The sequence below is a fragment of the Pristiophorus japonicus genome, chromosome 15 (assembly GCF_044704955.1).
Source record: "Pristiophorus japonicus isolate sPriJap1 chromosome 15, sPriJap1.hap1, whole genome shotgun sequence".
Lineage (NCBI taxonomy): Eukaryota > Metazoa > Chordata > Chondrichthyes > Pristiophoridae > Pristiophorus > Pristiophorus japonicus.
The window spans coordinates 110,944,383-110,962,468 of NC_091991.1; the positions used below are offsets into that span (position 1 = coordinate 110,944,383).

General features: G+C 47.7%; 1 protein-coding gene across 1 annotated transcript in view; it reads right to left on the reverse strand.

The window, feature by feature from the left end:
- Window positions 1-18,086, reverse strand: part of eif2ak1 (eukaryotic translation initiation factor 2-alpha kinase 1) — a 58,899-nt gene that overhangs the window by 21,816 nt on the left and 18,997 nt on the right. The window contains exons 5-11 of the mRNA XM_070900780.1: window positions 17,567-17,666; window positions 16,553-16,633; window positions 11,445-11,544; window positions 11,282-11,339; window positions 8,818-9,325; window positions 3,956-4,064; window positions 3,684-3,790 (exon numbers count right to left, since the gene is read on the reverse strand). Coding sequence (XP_070756881.1) covers window positions 3,684-3,790; window positions 3,956-4,064; window positions 8,818-9,325; window positions 11,282-11,339; window positions 11,445-11,544; window positions 16,553-16,633; window positions 17,567-17,666 — 1,063 coding nt within the window. The remainder of the gene's footprint in view (window positions 1-3,683; window positions 3,791-3,955; window positions 4,065-8,817; window positions 9,326-11,281; window positions 11,340-11,444; window positions 11,545-16,552; window positions 16,634-17,566; window positions 17,667-18,086) is intronic.

An 18,086-nucleotide genomic window follows, 5' to 3' on the forward strand; every position in this document is an offset into this window, starting at 1 on the left:
ATAGAAACATTTAAAATAATGAAAGAGATAGACAAGATAGAGGCAGAGAGGTTGTTTCCACTGGTCGGGGAGACTAGAACTAGGGGGCACAGCCTCAAAATATGGGGGAGCCAATTTAAAACCGAGTTAAGAAGGAATTTCTTCTCCCAGAGGGTTGTGAATCTGTGGAATTCTCTGCCCAAGGAAGCAGTTGAGGCTAGCTCATTGAACGTATTCAAATCACAGATAGATAGATTTTTAACCATTAAGGGTTATGGGGAGCGGGCGGGTAAGTGGAGCTGAGTCCACGGCCAGATCAGCCATGATCTTGTTGAATGGCGGAGCAGGCTCGAGGGGCTAGATGGCCTACTCCTGTTCCTAATTCTTATGTTCTTATAAGAGAGTGGCTACTGTAAATGTTGGTCCCTTAGAGGGTGAGACTGGGGAATTAATAATGAGAAACAGGGAAATGGCAGAAACTTTGAACAAATATTTTGTGTCGGTCTTCACGGTAGAAGACACTAAAAACATCCCAATAATGGATAATCAAGGGAGGGAGGAACTTAAAACAATCACTAAAAAAAAAGTACTCGGTAAAATAATGGGACAAAAGGCGGACAAGTCTCCTGGACCTGATGGCTTACATCCTAGGATCTTAAAAGAAGTGGCTGCAGAGAGAGTGGATGCATTGGTTGTAATCTACCAAAATTCCCTGGATTCTGGGGCGGTCCCAGTGGATTGGAAAACAGCAAATGTAACACCCCTATTTTAAAAAAGAGGCAGACAGAAAGCAGGAAACTATAGACCAGTTAGCCTAACATCTGTCATTGGGAAAATGCTGGAGGCCATTTTTAAGGAAGCAGTAGCAGGACATTTGGAAAAGCATGATTCAATCAAGCATGGTTTTATGAAAGGGAAATCATGTTTGACAAATTTGCTGGAGTTCTTTGAGATTGTAACGAGCAGGGTGGATAAGGGGGAACCAGTGGATGTGGTGTATTTGGATTTCCAGAAGGCATTCGATACGGTGCCACATAAAAGGTTACTGCACAAGATGAAAGTTCACAGGGTTGGGGAAAATATATTAGCATGGATAGAAGATTGGCTAACTAACAGAAAACAGAGTGTCAGGATAAATGGGTCATTTTCCGGTTGGCAAACAGTAATTAGTAGGATGCCACAGGGATCAGTGCTGGGGCCTCAACTATTTACAATCTATATTAATGATTTGGATGAAGGGACCAAGTGTAAAGTAGCTAAGTTTGCTGATGATACAACGATGGGTTGGGAAAGCAAGTTGTGAAGAGGACACAAAAAATCTGCAAAGGGATATAGACAGGCTAAGTGAGTGGGCAAAAATTTGGCAGATGGAGTGGGAAAGTATGGTTATTCACTTTGGCAGAAAAAATAAAAAAGCAAATTATTATTTAAATGGAGAAAATTTACAAAATGCTGCAGTAAAGAGGGACCTGGGGGTCCTTGTGCATGAAACACAAAATGTTAGTACGCAGGTACAGCAAGTAATCAGAAAGGCAAATGGGATGTTGGCCTTTATTGCAAGGGGGATGGAGTATAAAAGAAGAGAAGTCCTGCTACAACTGTACAGGGTATTGGTGAGGCCACACCGAGAGTACTGCGTACAGGAGGGATATACTTGCATTGGAGACTGTTCAGAGAAGGTTCACTTGGTTGATTCCTGAGATTAAGAGGTTTACTTATGAAGAAAGGTTGAGCAGGTTGGGCCTATCTATACTCATTGGCGTTAAGAAGAATGAGAGGTGATCTTATTGAGACATATAAGATAATGAGGGGGTCCAACAAGGTGGATGCAGTGAGGATATTTCCACTCAAGGGGGAATCTAGAACTAGGGGGCATAGTTTCAGAATAAGGAGCCGCCCATTTAAAACTGAGATGAGGAGGAATTTCTTCTCTTAGAGGGTTGTAAATCTGTGGAATTCTCTGCCCTAGAGAGCTGTGGAGGTTGGGTCATTGAATAAATTTAAGGCGGAGACGGACGGATTTTTGAGCGATAAGGGAGTAAAGGATTATGGGGAGCAGGCAGGGAAGTGGAGCTGAGTCCATGATCAGATCAGCCATGATCTTATTAAATGGCGGAGCAGGCTCGAGGGGCCAAATGGTCTACTCCTGCTCCTATTTCTTATGTTCATATGTAGACACACCTGGCCTGTCAATCATTTGACAGGCTCGTCTTCTCACTGAAATATTACGTGCGGAATTTTTGCCACTTTGCTCCCATCAAAAACCTGAGAGCTAACTGAGCACGGTGCCGTCGTGTCCTTTCCTCCCTCCTTGCTTTTGACTAGGTTTCAAAATCTTGTGAACTAAATCTAAGGGCTAGAATTTCCCAAAAATCTGCCAGCGCTGGATTGCCACCCAAAATACCGCTAAGATTTTAAAATTACCACCGGCAAAAAATTCCACAAAAAAAGGAAAAAATTCTGCCCGGTGAAAAAAAAATGGACCTTCGGCGGAAAATGGAACCTTGGGCTGATTGGGCGGTTCTTCAACAAAATGGGCGGTTATTACTAAAATTCATACTGAGGCTGTGGGTTGGGCCTCGGAGGGGGAAAGTACAAAAAATATTTTTTCCAAAAAAACATAAAATAAGACATCAGAAAACATTCTCAGGACCCTTTTCACCTTAATCGCTCTAAAAGAATGTTAAAATAATTATTAAATATCTATTATCTACTTACCTACCGCCCAGCTCCTGCTGCTTCTCGTGGGGTTTTTTTTCCGACTGACCTACGGGTCACCGCTGAGTCAAAACTTGGGCGATGGCGGTCCTTGGGCGGAGCACGCCGGCAGTCCGCTCCCCAGCGGTATTTCGAAACCGCCGCTGAAACTCTTTATGGAATTTTTCGCTGACCCGGTTTTCGCCCAAATCGACCAATGCCGCCGAGAATCCGGGCGGAGATGCAGTGCAAATTCTAGCCTGATATACTTTCCCAAAGCAGCCACTGCTTAAACTAAACACTATGTTCTTTTTAAAAAAACATTGTTATTTGACTGTGGTTCTTTTTTTCGCGATAAGAGCAGGGGGGTGGGGGGGGAGCTCGAGAAACACTGACTGAGGAACAAAAGGTCCATGGTATTACTTTGCGATTGCCGGATTCATAATGAAAGGACAGAGTATTTGTGCGAAATTTAATACAGGGTCACTTCCATCATCTGATTAGACTAGAGAAGCTGGGATTGTCCTCCTTCGAACAGAGGAGGTTAAGGGGAGATTTAATAAGAAGTGTTAAGAACATAAGAAATAGGAGCAGGAGTAGGCTCGAGGGCCCCTCGAGCCTGCTCCACCATTCAATGAGATCATGGCTGATCTTATAAATGGAATAAATAAGGAGAAACTGGCGGGAGGGGTAGTAACCAGAGGACGCAGATTTAAGATAATCGACAAAAAAGCCAGAGGGGAAGATGAGAATTTATTTTACGTAGCGAGTTGTGTAACTCGCTACCTGAAAGGGCGGTGGAAGCAGATTCAATAGTAACTTTCAAAAGAGAATTGGATAAATACTTGAAAAGGAAAAAATTACAGAGCTATGGGGAGCAGGGAGGGAGTGGGACTAACTGGATGGCTCTTTCAAAGAGCCGGTACAGGCACGATGGGCAGAATGGCCTCTTTCTTCCTTGTACGGTTTGGTGAAGGAATGCAACGAGCGCTGTGACACAGACTCACCTTCAAGTCTCTATGCATGACACCCTTGGAATGGATGAATCGCACGCCCTCGAGAAGCTGACGGAATATGTGCGTGGTGCAGCCGGACTCCACCAAACCAAACCGACCTGAAGGGTGCCAAAAAGTTGAAAGTGGAATTTTACAATTTTAATGAGTTAAAAAAATATATATATATATAAAGACTTATTTTGCATCAAATAGGAGAGATGGAACCAAGTGAATGGAATATTTCATAAGATGCATGAGACATGATTAAGAATTAAACAACTCACAGGTAAGTGACGGATCCTCTCTCGGGCAGGTATTCCTTTCCAGAATCCAATCCTGAAGCGACCCTTCGCATAGCTGCATTTGTATATATAGCATAAGGTGGAAATGGATCTAAGAAACAAGCAAGAAAGATGTGTATTTATGTAGCGACTTTATCAACCTCAGAATGTCCCAAAGCACTTTACAGCCAAAGAAGTACCTTTTGGAATGTAGTCACTGCTGTAATGGAGGGGGAGGGAGGGAGGGGGAAAAGGAGAGAAGGGAGGGAGGGGGAGAGAAGGGAGGGAGAGGGAGAGAAGGGAGGGAGGGGGAGAGAAGGGAGGGAGGGGGAGAGAAGGGAGGGGGGGAGGGAGGGAGGGAGAGAAGGAAGGGAGGGGGGGAGGGAGGGAGGGAGAGAAGGAAGGGAGGGAGGGAGGGAGGGAGGGAGGGAGAGAAGGGAGGAGGGGGGGAGGGAGGGGAGGCTGAACGGGCCGGGCCCGGCCGGGCCCAAGACTTCAGGCGGGGCCTACTCCCAGCACCGGATTTAAAGGTTGGTGGCCGGGGGTCGGGGCAAGGGTTGGGTCTGGGGGGGAGTGGGAGTTGGGTCGGGACCGGGGGCAGGGGTGGGGGGAGTGGGTGCATGAGTCGAGTCGGGGCGGGGGGGGAGCAGGTCGGGGAGCGGGAGTCGGGTCCGGGTGGGGGGTTCGGGTCCGGTCTGGGGGGGGGGGCTGCGGGAGTCGGGTCGGGTGGGGGGGTTGAGTCCAGGGTCGGGTCCGGTCTCGGGGTGGGGGGAAGCGCGAGTCGCGTCCGGTCCGGGGGGGGTGGGTCGGGTCGGGAGGAAGCAGGAGCTGGGCGAGGGAGGTACAGCCTGATCCATGCAGCCCCACTGAGGCCATTCGGCCAGGGCTAGGGGCTGCGTGCTTCGGGCCCCTCCCACACAGTTTTGGGCGCCTGGAGCTACTGCACATGCGCGTCTGTGCAGAGGTCCCGCCACTGTTTTCAGCACAGGGACCTGGTTCCGCCCCTTACAGCTCTTGCTGCGCCACGCCCAGCTCCAGAGGACCTGCAGGGAGCCGGAGAATCGGTAAGTATTTTTTAGGCGCACTTTCTGGCGCGAAAAACGGGCGTCCAGGTCGGGGCTGCGCCGTTCCTGAAACTTGGGCCCACAGGAACAGGAGGAGACCATTCAGTCCCTCGAATTAGATTGTGGCTGATCTGTATCTTAGTTCGGTAATCCGCCTTGGTTCCGTAACCCTTAATACCTTTGCCTAACAAAAATCTATCAATCTCAGTATTAAAATTTTCAACTGACCCCCAGCTTCAACAGCTGTTTTGAAGAGAGTTCCAGATAACCACTGCTCTAAGTGCTGAAGTGCTTCCTGACATCACCCCTGAACTGCCTAGCTCTAATTTTAAGGTTATGCCCTCTTAGAACATAAGAAATAGGAGCAGGAGTAGGCCATTCGGCCCCTCGAGCCTGCTCCGCCATTCAATAAGATCATGGACTCAATTCCACTTCCCTGCCCGCTCCCCATAACCCTTTACTCCCTTATCTTTCAAAAATCTGTCGATTGCCACCTTAAATATATTCAATGACCCAGCCTCCACAGCTCCCTGGGGCAGAGAACTCCACAGATCCATGACCCTCGGAGAAAAAAACCTTCCTCATTTCTGTTGTAATTAGGCGACCCCTTATTCTGAAACTATGCCCCCTAGTTCTAGATTCCCCCACGAGGGGAAACATCCTCTCAGCATCTAGCCTGTCAAGCCCCCTCAGTATCTTATATGTTTCTTGTTCTGGACTCCTCTACTAGAGGAAATAGTATCTCTCTATCTACCCAATCAACTTCTTTAATCATCTTAAACATCTCAATTAGATCACTCCTAAATCTCCAGGGAATACAAGCCTAGTTCTCATAATTTAACACTTCTAGCCCTAGTATCATTCTGGTGAATCTGTGGTGCACCTGCTCTAGAGCCAATATATCCTTCCTGAAGTGCAAAATGTGAGATGACAATCGGATTTTTAAAAATCGTTAATAGATTTCAAATTCAAAATTTACGGTGCACAGCTTCCACCATTGGGACTCATGATCATTTAACAACAATTTATATTTATATAGCGCCTTTAACGTAGTAAAATGGAGTAAGGCACTTCACAGCAGTGTTATAAGACAAAACAAGTAAATTTGACACCGAGCCACGTAAGAAATAAGCAATGGTGGAGCGATTATAATCAGGGATGCTCAAGAGGACAGAATTTGAGGAGCGCAGACATCTCAGGGGGTTGTGGGGCTGGAGATTACAGAGATAGGGAGGGGCGAGGCCATGGGGGGATTTGTAAACAAGGATGAGAATTTTAAAATCGAGGCATTGCTTAACCGGAAGCCAATGTAGGACAGCAAGCACGGGGTGATGGGTGAGCGGGACTCGGTGTGAGTTAGGACACGGTCAGCCGAGTTTTGGATGACCTCAAGTTTACAGAGGGTAGAATGTGGGAGGCCAGCCAGGAGTGCGTTGGAATAGTCAAGTCTAGAGGTAACAAAGGCATGGATTAGGGTTACAGCAGCAGATGAGCTGAGGCAGGAGCGGAGACGGGCAATGTTACGGAGGTGGAAATAGGCGGTCTTAGTTATGCCGCAAATATGTGGCCGGGAGCTCATTTCCAAGTCAAATATGACTCCTAGTTTGCGAGCTGTCTGGTTCAGCCTCAGACAGATGCAAGGGAGAGGGATGGTGTTGGTTTATGGCGGGGACCAAAGGCAATGGCTTCAGTTTTCCCAATATTTAATTGGAGAAAATTTCTGTTCATCCAGTACTGGATGCCGGACAAGCAGTCTTGACAATTTAGTGAGCGTGGAGGGCTCGAGAGAAGTGGTGGTGAGGTAGAGCTGGGTGTCGTCAGCGTACATGTGGAAACTGACGCTGACGCTGTGTTTCCGGATAATGTCGCTGAGCGGCAACATGTCAATGAGAAATAGGAGGGGGCCAAGGATAGATCCTTGGGGGACACCAGAGATAACGATGCGGGAGCGGGAAGAGAAGCCGTTGCAGGTGATTTTCTGGCTATGATTAGATAAGAATGGAACCAGGTGAGTGCAGTCCCACCCAGCTGGACGATTGTGGAGAGGCGTTGGAGGAGGATGGAGTGGTCAATTGTGTCAAAGGCTGCAGATAGATCGAGAAGGACGAGGAGGGATAGTTTACCTTTGTCACCGTCATTTGCGACTTTGATGAGAGCCGTTTCGGTACTGTGGCAGGGGCGGAAACCAAATTGAAGGAATTCAAACATAGAGTTCCGGGAAAGCAGGGCACGGATTTGGGAGGCAACAACATGTTCAAGGACTTGAGAGGAAAGGGAGATTGAAGATAGGGCGGTAGTTTGCAAGCACAGTGGGGTCAAGGGTTACTTAGTAAAGTACAAGTTACAAAGTGTCACAACGAACTGACATATGTCCATTAAACAGAAAAGCTTTGACGTTAGCATTGCTTTGGTAAAACCACTAGTGCCACAAACGTAAGGAATGATGAAGATCCTGCCCAACTGGGGGGTTGTTTGAAGCAGTCAGTTCCTTCAACCGCGGAGCCTGGGTTTGAACCCAACATATTGAGCTGTTCTGCTGGTTGTAAGCTTCCCATTGAAGCGAATTTGGATGATCTCAACGAGTTCCCAGTGGGCTTGAAGCCCATGGCGTAAAAATGGCTTTATCGGAGCATTAATAGTCAACTCCACTCTGATAGCTTGTGTGAAAAATGGAAATGCCATATTGATACGGGAGGGGCACTCCTTTAAAGGGGCTATGTCTCATGGAAGAGCAACAGTGAGCTTTACTCTGTATCTAACTCCCCTGGGAGTGTTTGGTGGGACAGTGTAGAGGGAGCATTACTCTGTATCTAACCCGTGCTGTACCTCCCCTGGAAGTGTTTGATGGTGCAGTGTAGAGGGAGCTTTATTCTGTATCTAACTCCGTATCTACCTCCCCTGGGAGTTTTTGATGGGACAGTGTAAAGGGAGCATTACTCTGTATCTAACCCGTGCTGTACCTCCCCTGGAAGTGTTTGATGGGGTAGTGTAGAGGGAGCTTTACTCTGTATCTAACTCCGTATCTACCTCCCCTGAGTGTGTTTGATGGGGCAGAGTAGAGGTAGTTTTACTCGTATCTAACCCGTGCTGTACCTGCCCTGGGAGTGTTTGATGGGCCAGTGTAGAGGGAGCTTTACTCTGAAATCTAACCCATGTTGTACCTGCCCTGGGAGTGTTTGATGGGACAGTGTAGAGGGAGCTTTACTCTGAAATCTAACCTGTGTTGTACCTGCCCTGGGAGTGTTTGATAGGACAGTGTAAAGGGACTTTTACTCTGAAATCGAACCCATGCTCCACATAAGAACATAAGAAACAGGAGCCGGGGTAGGCCATCTGGCCCTTCGAGCCTGCTCCGCCATTCAATAAGATCATGGCTGACCTGATCTTGGCCTCAGCTCCATTTCCCTGCCTGCTCCCCATAACCCTTGTCTCCCTTATCGTTCAAAAATCTGTCTATCTCCACCTTAAATATATCCAATGACCCAGCTTCCACAGCTCTTTGGGGCTGAGAATTCCAAAGATTTACAATCCTCAGAGAAGAAATTCCTCCTCCTCTCCGTTTTAAATGGGCGACCCCTTATTCTGAAACTATGCCCCCTAGTTCTAGATTCCCCCGCGAGGAGAAACATCGTCTCTGCATCTACCCTGTCAAGCCCCCTCAGACCACCTCAGTATCTAACGCGAGTGTGTTTGGTGCCGACACTGGCTGTTATGGAATGGGAAAAGCATTCCTATCCCCAGCAGATATTCCTTATGTTGAATTTCAAAAAGATTATAGAGCAGTTGCTGCTGCTTCCTCACCTTGGACTCCGAAGATACGTCCGTGAATGACGGGTCATCCTCTGAACTTGAACTACTGCTCAGGTAGACAGACGACCCTGAAATCTCCTCCACCGCACCGGTTCCTCTGTCCTCGTCCCTCTCGGAGTCTTGTGTCTCCGTCTCCATTGCTTCAACCAACGGGTCCAATTTGTTCTTTTCGACATGGAACAATTGTGGCTCAGAGCTTGGATCTGTGCCGCTGTGCTCAGCCACGCTCTTCAAATAAAGACGTGAAGAGTGCACCTTGAGACTCTTCGCTCCCGGGAATAAGGCTGGTGATTGGCGCCCACCATTGTTTAGTAGTTTTGCTCCATAGTCTTCATTGCAGAAGGACATTAGATTGCCATTTTCCTTTGAAGTGCTCGTGCACAGCTCTTCCTCAACCAGTCTGCTCCTGTACAAAGTCTTTCCCATTCTTGCCTCAGAGCTAGGATCTGCAAAAATGATACTCGAGCCACTGGTTTGTGTGTTCTGGACAGAAGGGTCCCTGTAGAATATAATTTGATACCTTAGTTCTACAAGTTTTAAACTATCAAATGAATAAAAATATCTTAACTGCAAGAAAAAAGTTATACAGATGCTTTGAAAAGTGCACCTGGCCCATGAATTCTCGAGACCCAAGCTCTGGATTGTTGTCGCCTAGTCCCATACCGCTCACATTTCCTACAGTATAACAGTGATTGCACTTCAAAAGTACTGCATTGGCTGTAAGCCGCTTTGGGCTGTCTTGGGACACTGTTAGCCGGGACTCAGTGGGTAGCACTCTCGTCTGACTTGGCTTGAACAGAAAATCAAGCTGACAGTACTGAAGGAGTGCTGCACTGTCGGAGGTGCCGTCTTTCGGATGAGACGTTAAACTGAGGCCCTATATGCCCTCTCAGGTGGACGTAAAAGATTCCACGGCACTATCTCGAAGAGCAGTGAAGTTTTCCCTGGTGTCCTTGCCAATGTTTACCACTCAACCAACATCACTAAAATGGTTATTATTATTAACCGATATAAACTTGTGCACAAATTAGTTGCCACGTTTCCTACATTGCAACAGTGACTACACTTCAAAAGTACTTCATTGGCTGTAAAGCGCTTTGGGGCAACCGGAGGTTGTGAAAGGCGCTATATAAATGCAAGTTCTCTCTTACAATGGCACAGATTTACATTGAGGATTGGTTCTATGAATGCCAGCAGCTCTCGGGTGTTTTTCATATGTGCTATGGGCTTGAGCACATAATCTTGAGCTGAAACTCCCAGTGCAGTGCTGAGGAGTCGTCCGAAAAGGTGGACATGCAAAACCCCAAGACACAATTTGAAGAGGAGCAGGGAGTTCTCCCAGCGTTCCTGGCCAATATTCCTCCTTCACTCTACACCAGCAAGAGCAGATTACCTGGTCATTCATTCACTGCTGTGTGCAGATTGGTTGCCACATTTGCCTGCATAACAGTAACTACACTTCAACAGGAACCTGTTGGTTGTAATGCACTTTGGGACATCCTGAGGATATGACAAAGTGTTATATATATGTATTATATAAATGAAAGTTAATTTGTTCTTTAACATGAGTCCAAATGGTGCCGGTCATACAGCTATTCAACTGTGGAGAAAATTGTAGCCAAATCCAATCCTGTCCCTACTCACCATGTACCCATCTGCACTATCCAGCAGTGGAAATTGATCAGGAACAGAAATTGTGGCTAATTTCCTCCCCACACTAGGTCACCAAATTGAATTGAACATTACTTATAGAATCATGCAACAGTACAGGAGGCCATTCAGCCCATTGTGGCTGTACCGGAATTTTGAAAGAGCTATCTGATTGATTCTGCTCCCCTGCTCTTGCCCCATATTCCTGCAATTGTTTTCCTTTTCAAGTATTTATCCAATTCCCTGTTGAAAGTTACCATTGAATCTGCTTCCACCGCCCTTTCAGGCAGCACGTTCCAGATTGTAAGGTTGCATGAGGAGAACCTTCTTCACTCAGTGGGGGGTGAATCTCTGGAATTCTATACCCCAGAGGGCTGTGGAGGCTCAGTCTTTGAGTATATAAGACAGAGATCGATAGATTTTTGGATATTAAGGGAATCAAGGGATAAGGGAAAGTGGAGTTGAGGTAGATCATCAGCCATGGTCTCATTGAATGACGGAGCAGGCTCGAGGGGCCGAATGGTCTACTCCTGCTCCTATTTCTTATGATAACTCGCTGTGTAAAAAAAAACTCAGCTCCACCCTGGCTTTTTTGACAATTATCTTAACTCTGCATTGTCTGGTTACTGACCCTCCTGCCAGTGGAAACAGTGTCTCCCTAGCTACTCTATCATAACGCCTCTATTAAATTTCCTGTTAACCTTCTCTGCTCCAAGGAGAACAATCCCAGCTTCTCCAGTCTCTCCACATAGTTTCGTTCCTTCTTCAGCATCTTCATAACTAACTTCACTGAAGAAATTCTTACCTGCCATCTTCCTGAGTAGAGGGACCCTTTAATGCATATAAGCTCGGCACTCGGTTACCTAAAGGGCGCAAACAGAGGACAAATGTATAAGTTAAGATGTGATAAGAAAAGGTGGTTTGTCTACTTGTATTAGTTTCTATAGAGGTTGGAGGTTTGACTGTACTTGTCAGAGGTAGTGTCTGTACATGCTCCATCCAAGCAGTGTGATAACCAACAACGTGGGGATGCTGAAGGCCAGCCAGAACTTTAGCTTCTCGTAGGACCTGAAATAAAACACAGAAAAGGTTCCAGTTGTGCCTCAAAACACAAAATTCTTGCAAATGATCGGCCAAGATGTAATTGAATGGCAGAACAGACTTGAGAGCTGAATGGCCTCCTCCTGTTCTGATGATGCTAAGAAACAATGCCACCCCCCCCACAGATTATACCCCTCTGATCAAAGTGCTGACCCGCACAGAATTAGGGTTCCGTGGGCACCACACGTCAACACCAGTGCGAGGTGGTGCAAGAGGGCAACGGCAGCGAAGAGTGACGTCATCAAGGTCCAGGTCGGTGATTGGAGCGTGGGTAGATTCAGCAGGAGCGGCGAGGTTGGGGCAAAGGAGTGGTGAGAGATTGTGGAGGGATGTGACCGGGGCACAGGAGAGGCGAGAGTTCGGGGCCAGAAGAGGCGAGGGCCCTGGGGCAGCATGGGCCAGCCCACACTGCAATATGCACACTAGGTCTGTGCAGCTGGACCAAGACCTAGCTCTGTCAAGCCCGTGTGGTGGCTGGTGTGCAATGGCCACCACACTTCAAAGAAATCCATGCACAGGCATCTTCCACCCTTCAGGAAGTAGTTCGGGACCTGGAATATTAGGTCCTTCATTGAAACACCTGTGAACTCATCCTTTTTTGGCATGGAAGCAAGTCATCCTTGTTTTGAGGGACTACCTATGATGATGACCCTGCGCTAGTCCACCATGGGGTGGTGGGGGAAATCACTGCTTAGTCCTGTCCTTACCCAAAGTCAATACACCTTCAGTTTCCAGTAGGACTCTGTGTTGTATATCTGTAAAGCAAACACTCCCATGTTCCGCCACCAGGGAACGCATCCCCTGAAGTCCCAAGGGATCCCAGCATCCCTTGGGAGCACTGTATATAAGCCGGCCCCTAAGGCCTGTTCCTCACTCTGGAGTATCTTAATAAAGACTGAGGTCACTGTTACTTTAACCTCCCTGTGTGCAGTCTCATCTGTGTTAGGAACACAATAACTGGCGACGAGTATACAAATCCAATGCAAAGATGCAGCAAACTGTGGGCATCCTGGAGAAGTTCTCGGAGGGTGAGGACTGGGAAGCCTATGTCAACGGCTAGACCAGTACTTTGTAGCCAACGAGCTGGACGGAGAAGAAAGCGCTGCAAAAAGGAGAGCGGTCCTCCTCGCGGTCTGCGGGGCACCGACCTACAGCCTCATGAAGAATCTTCTGGCTCCAGTGAAACCCACAGATAAGTCGTATGAGGAGTTGTGTACACTGGTTCGGCAAGGGAGAGCGTGCTGATGGCGAGGTATCGGTTCTACACGTGCCAGCGATCTGAAGGTCAGGAAGTGGCGAGCTACATCACCGAGCTAAGGCGACTTGCAGGACAATGTGAGTTTGATGGCTACCTGGAGCAGATGCTCAGAGACTTTTTTGTACTGGACATTGGCCACAAGACCATCCTACGAAAACTTTTGACTGTAGAGACACCAACCCTCAGTAAGGCCATTGCGTTAGCACAGGCGTTTATGTCCACCAGTGATAACACCAAACAAATCTCTCAGCACACAAGTGCTAGCAATTTTCATAAATTAACTGGAACTGTGTTTGCGAGCAGAAATGTACAGGGCAGAAACCACGAGTCTGCAACTGCCAGCAGGTCTCGGGTGACCCAGATGACTCAGAGTCCGCAACAAAGGATGAATGCAAGGCAATTCACACCTTGTTGGCGTTGTGGATGCTTCCATTCAGCCTATTCATGCCGCTTCAAAGGGTATGCTTTTAAGAGCTGTGGAACAATGGGGCATCTCCAACGAGCTTGCAGACGAATGCAAGCTCTGCAAAACCTGCTAACCACCACGTGGCAGAGGAAGATCGGTCCATGGTGGATCAAAGCAATTTCGAGCCTCAGTGAGAGGAGGCAGATGCTGAAGTACACGGGTGCACACATTTTTGATGAAATGTCCACCTATAATGCTAAATGTAAAATTGAATGGCTTACCCATAGCCATGGAACTGGACACTGGCGTTAGCCAATCCATCATGAGTAAAAAGATGTTTGAGAGACTGTGGTGCAACAAGGCACTCAGACCAACCCTGAGCCCCATCCACACGAAACTGAGAACGTACACCAAAGAGCTTATCACTGTCCTGGGCAGTGCCATGGTCAAGGTCACCTACGAGGGCACGGTGCACGAACTGCCACTCTGGATTGTCCTGGGCGATGGCCCCACACTGCTTGGAAGGAACTGGCTGGGCAAAATCCGCTGGAACTGGGATGACATCCGAGCGCTATCACATGTCGATGAGGCCTCATGTACCCAGGTTCTAAACAAATTTCTTTCCCTTTTTGAGCCAGGCATTGGAAACTTTTCCGGGGCGAAGGTGCAGATCCACTTGGTCCCAGAGGCACGACCCATTCACCACAAGGCGCGAGCGGTACCTCACATGATGAGGGAGAGAGTGGAAATCGAGCTGGATAGGCTGCAACGCAAGGGCATCAACCCTCCAGTGGAATTCAGCGAGTGGACCAGCCCGATTGTTCCAGTACTCAAAAGTGATGGCACAGTCAGGATTTGCGGCGATTATAAAGTAACTATTAATCGTTTCTCGCTACAGGACCAATACCCGCTACCTAAGACAGACGACCTATTTGCGACGCTGGCAGGAGGCAAGACGTTCACCAAGCTCGACCTGACTTCGGTCTACATGACGCAGGAGCTGGAAGAGTCTTCGAAGGGCCTCACCTGCATCAACACGCACAAGGGACTGTTCATCTACAACAGATGCCCGTTTGGAATTCGGTTGGCTGCAGCGATCTTCCAGAGAAACATGGAGAGTCTACTCAAGTCAGTACCACACATGGTGGTCTTTCAGGACGACATAATGGTCACGGGTCGGGACACCGCCGAGCACCTACAAAACCTGGAGGAGGTCCTCCAGCGACTAGATCGCGTAGGGCTGCGGCTGAAGAGGTCGAAATACGTTTTCATGGCAACAGAAGTGGAGTTTTTGGGAGAAAGATCGCGGCGGACGGCATTCGGCCCACAGACGCCAAGACAGAGGCTATCAGGAACACTCCCAGGCCACACAACGTCACGGAGCTGCGGTCGTTCCTGGGAGTCAACTATTTTGGTAACTTCCTACCGGGGTTAAGCACCCTCTTAGAGCCCCTACATGTGTTATTGCGTAAAGGTGAGAACTGGGTATGGGGAAAAAAACCAAGTAATTGCTTTTGAGAAAGCCAGAAACATTTTATGCTCCAACAAGCTGCTTGTATTGTATAACCCGTCTAAAAGACTTATGCTAGCATGTGATGCGTCGTCGTACGGAGTCGGGTGTGTATTACAACAAGTTAACGTTGCGGGGAAGTTGCAACCTGTCGCCTATGCCTCCAGGAGCTTGTCTAAGGCCTAGAAGGCCTACAGCATGGTTGAGAAAGAGGCATTAGCGTGTGTGTTCGGGGTAAAGAAAATGCATCAGTACCTGTTTGGCCTCAAATTTGAGCTGGAAACCGATCACAAGCCCTTCATGTCCCTGTTCGCTGAAAACAAGGGGATAAATACTAATGCCTCAGCCCACATACAAAGGTGGGCACTCGCGCTATCAGCGTATAACTATACCATCCGCCACAGGCCAGGCACCGAGAACTGTGCGGATGCTCTCAGTTGGCTACCATTGCCCACCACGGGGGTGGAAATGGCGCAGACTGCAAACTTGTTGATGGTGGCGCAGCCCGCAGACTTGTTGATGGTCATGGAAGTGTTTGAAAATGATAAATCACCTGTCACGGCCTGCCAGATTAGGACTTGGACCAGCCAAGATCCTCTGCTGTCCCGAGTAAAAAACTGTGTACAGCATGGGAGCTGGGCCAGCATCCCCGTTGAAATGCAAGAGCTAATCAAGCCGTTCCAGCGGCGAAAGGACAAGCTGTCCATTCAGGCAGACTGCCTGTTGTGAGGTAACCGCGTAGTGCTACCCAAAAAGGGCAGGGAGATGTTCATCTCAGATCTCCACAGCACACACCCGGGTATAGTAATGATGAAAGTGATAGCCAGATCCCATGTGTGGTGGCCCGATATCGACTCTGACTTATCGAGTCCTGTGTACGGCAATGCAGCGTGTGTGCTCAGTTGAGTAACGCGCCCAGAGAGGCACCACTAAGTTTGTGATCTTGGCCCCCCAGACCATGGTCGAGGATCCATGTCGACTATGCGGGCCCGTTTCTCGGTAAAATGTTCCTGGTGGTGGTGGATGCTTTTTCAAAATGGATTGAATGTGAAATAATGTCGGGAAGCACCGCCACCGCCACCATTGAAAGCCTGAGGGAGGTCACCATTGACCAGAAAATTAACTGGACCAGCCACATAAATACTGTTGCCACAAGAGCAGATCAGAGGCTGGGTATTCTGCGGCAAGTGTCTCACTTCCTGACTCCCCAAAGCCTTTCCACCATCTACAAGGCACAAGTCAAGAGTGTGATGGAATACTCTCCACCTGGATGAGTGTAGCTCCAACAACTCTCAAGAAGCTCGACACCATCCAGGACAAAGTAGTCCATCTGATTGACACCCCATCCACCACCTAAAACATTCACTCCCTCCACCACTGGCGCACCGTGGCTGCAGTGTGTACCATCTACAAGATGCACTGCAGCAACTCGCCAAGGCTTCTTTGGCAGCACCTCCCAAACCCACGACCTCTACCACCTCGAAGGACAAGGGCAGCAGGCACATGAGAACACCACCACCTCCACGTTCCCCTCCAAGCTACACACCATCCTGACTTGGAAATATATCGCCGTTCCTTCATCATCGCTGGGTCAAAATCCTGGAACTCCCCCCCCTTACAGCACTGTGGGAGCACCTTCACCACACGGACTGCAGCAGTTCAAGGCGGCGGCTCACCACCGCCTCCTCTAGGGACAATTAGGGATGGGCAATAAATGCCGGCCTTGCCAGCGACACCCACATCCCGGAACAAATAAAAAAATATATATGAGCCCCACCCACTGTTGCTATTAACTGAATACCTTCATGCAGTCATATCTTGTGACTTTCTTCATGAGAATCTTCTTCATGGCATAGAACTGTTGATCCAATTTATTTCTGACCTGGAATAAATATAAATACAAAAGTAGAAATTCCAATTGGTGAAGTTTAATGCACTCATACTGTACTCCTGTGTACGTTTTCTTTATGGGGGCATTAACCCATTTATTCGAAACAGGCTAATGACTCAAGGTAACGAATGCCATCAATGTACAAGCAGAATAATGTATTTACCGACATAACCGAAAAATTAGAGCTAGACCGTTCAGGGGTGATGTTAGGAAACACTTCTTCACACAAAGGGCAGTGGGAATCTGGAACTCTCTCCCCCAAAAAGCTGTTGAGGCTGGGGGTCAATTGAAAATTTCAAAACTGTGATTTGATTTTTGTTGGGTAAGGGTATTGGAACCAAGGAGGGCAGATGGAGTTAAGATACAGACCAGCTATGATCTAATTGAATAGTGGAACAGGCTCGAGGGGCTGAAAGACCGACTTCGGTTCTGATGTATGAGCTCTAAACTTTTTTCCCAGTAATCTGCTGCTGAAAATAAACTGCCATTGATGCGATGTTCTGTAACTTCAGGCGCATAAGGAGAACACAAGAATTAGGAACAGGAGTCGGCCATTCGGCCCTTCAAGCCCTCTGCGCCATTCAATAAGATCATGGCTGATCTTCTACCTCAACTCCACTTTCACGCACTATCTGCATATCCCTTGATTCCCTTATCCAAAAATCTCTCGATCTCGGTCTTGAATACACTCAACGACTGAGCATCCACAGCTCTCTGGGATAGAGAATTCCAAAGGTTCACAACCCCTGTTACGATAGATGAGCTTTATAATGTTTGTAGGTGAATGGAAGGATAGCACACAGGAAAGGATCCCCATATCTCTTCCTATTTCTCCAGCTCCATGCATTATTTTCTCTGATCAGCAAACACACCACCTTTACTTTGACCATCTATAACTCGGAAATGAAAGATTTTGCCACGCACCTTATATACTTTTCCATAACTGCCTTTTCCCAGTCTCTTGATCTCTTCAAATTCACTCATACACCGAGATGTCTGTCCCTGGAACAGTGTTTCCTTCGTTCTGAGCAAACATCAAAAAGCACCATTTCAATTTACAGCTTTCTTGTTGACCTATTGTTTAAATCTTCAGTAATGTTGCTTAACCACATTTTTTTCCACTTTTAGTCTCGGAATATGGGCGTCGCTATCCTTAGTCGCACTGAGAAAGTTTCGATACAACAGTGTGTCTTGCTAGGTCACTTCAGAGGGCCGTCAAGAGTGAACCACATTGGTGTGGGACTGGAGTCACGTATAGGCCCAGACCGAGTAAGGACAGGTTTCCTTCCCTAAAAGGACGTTGGTGAACTAGATGGGTTTGTAACAACAATCCAATAGTTTCACGGTCACTTTTATTGATGCCAGATTTTTATTTCCAGAATTTAAAAAAAAATGAATTCAGATTCTCAAACTGCCCATGGTGGGAGTTGAACTTGTGTTCATT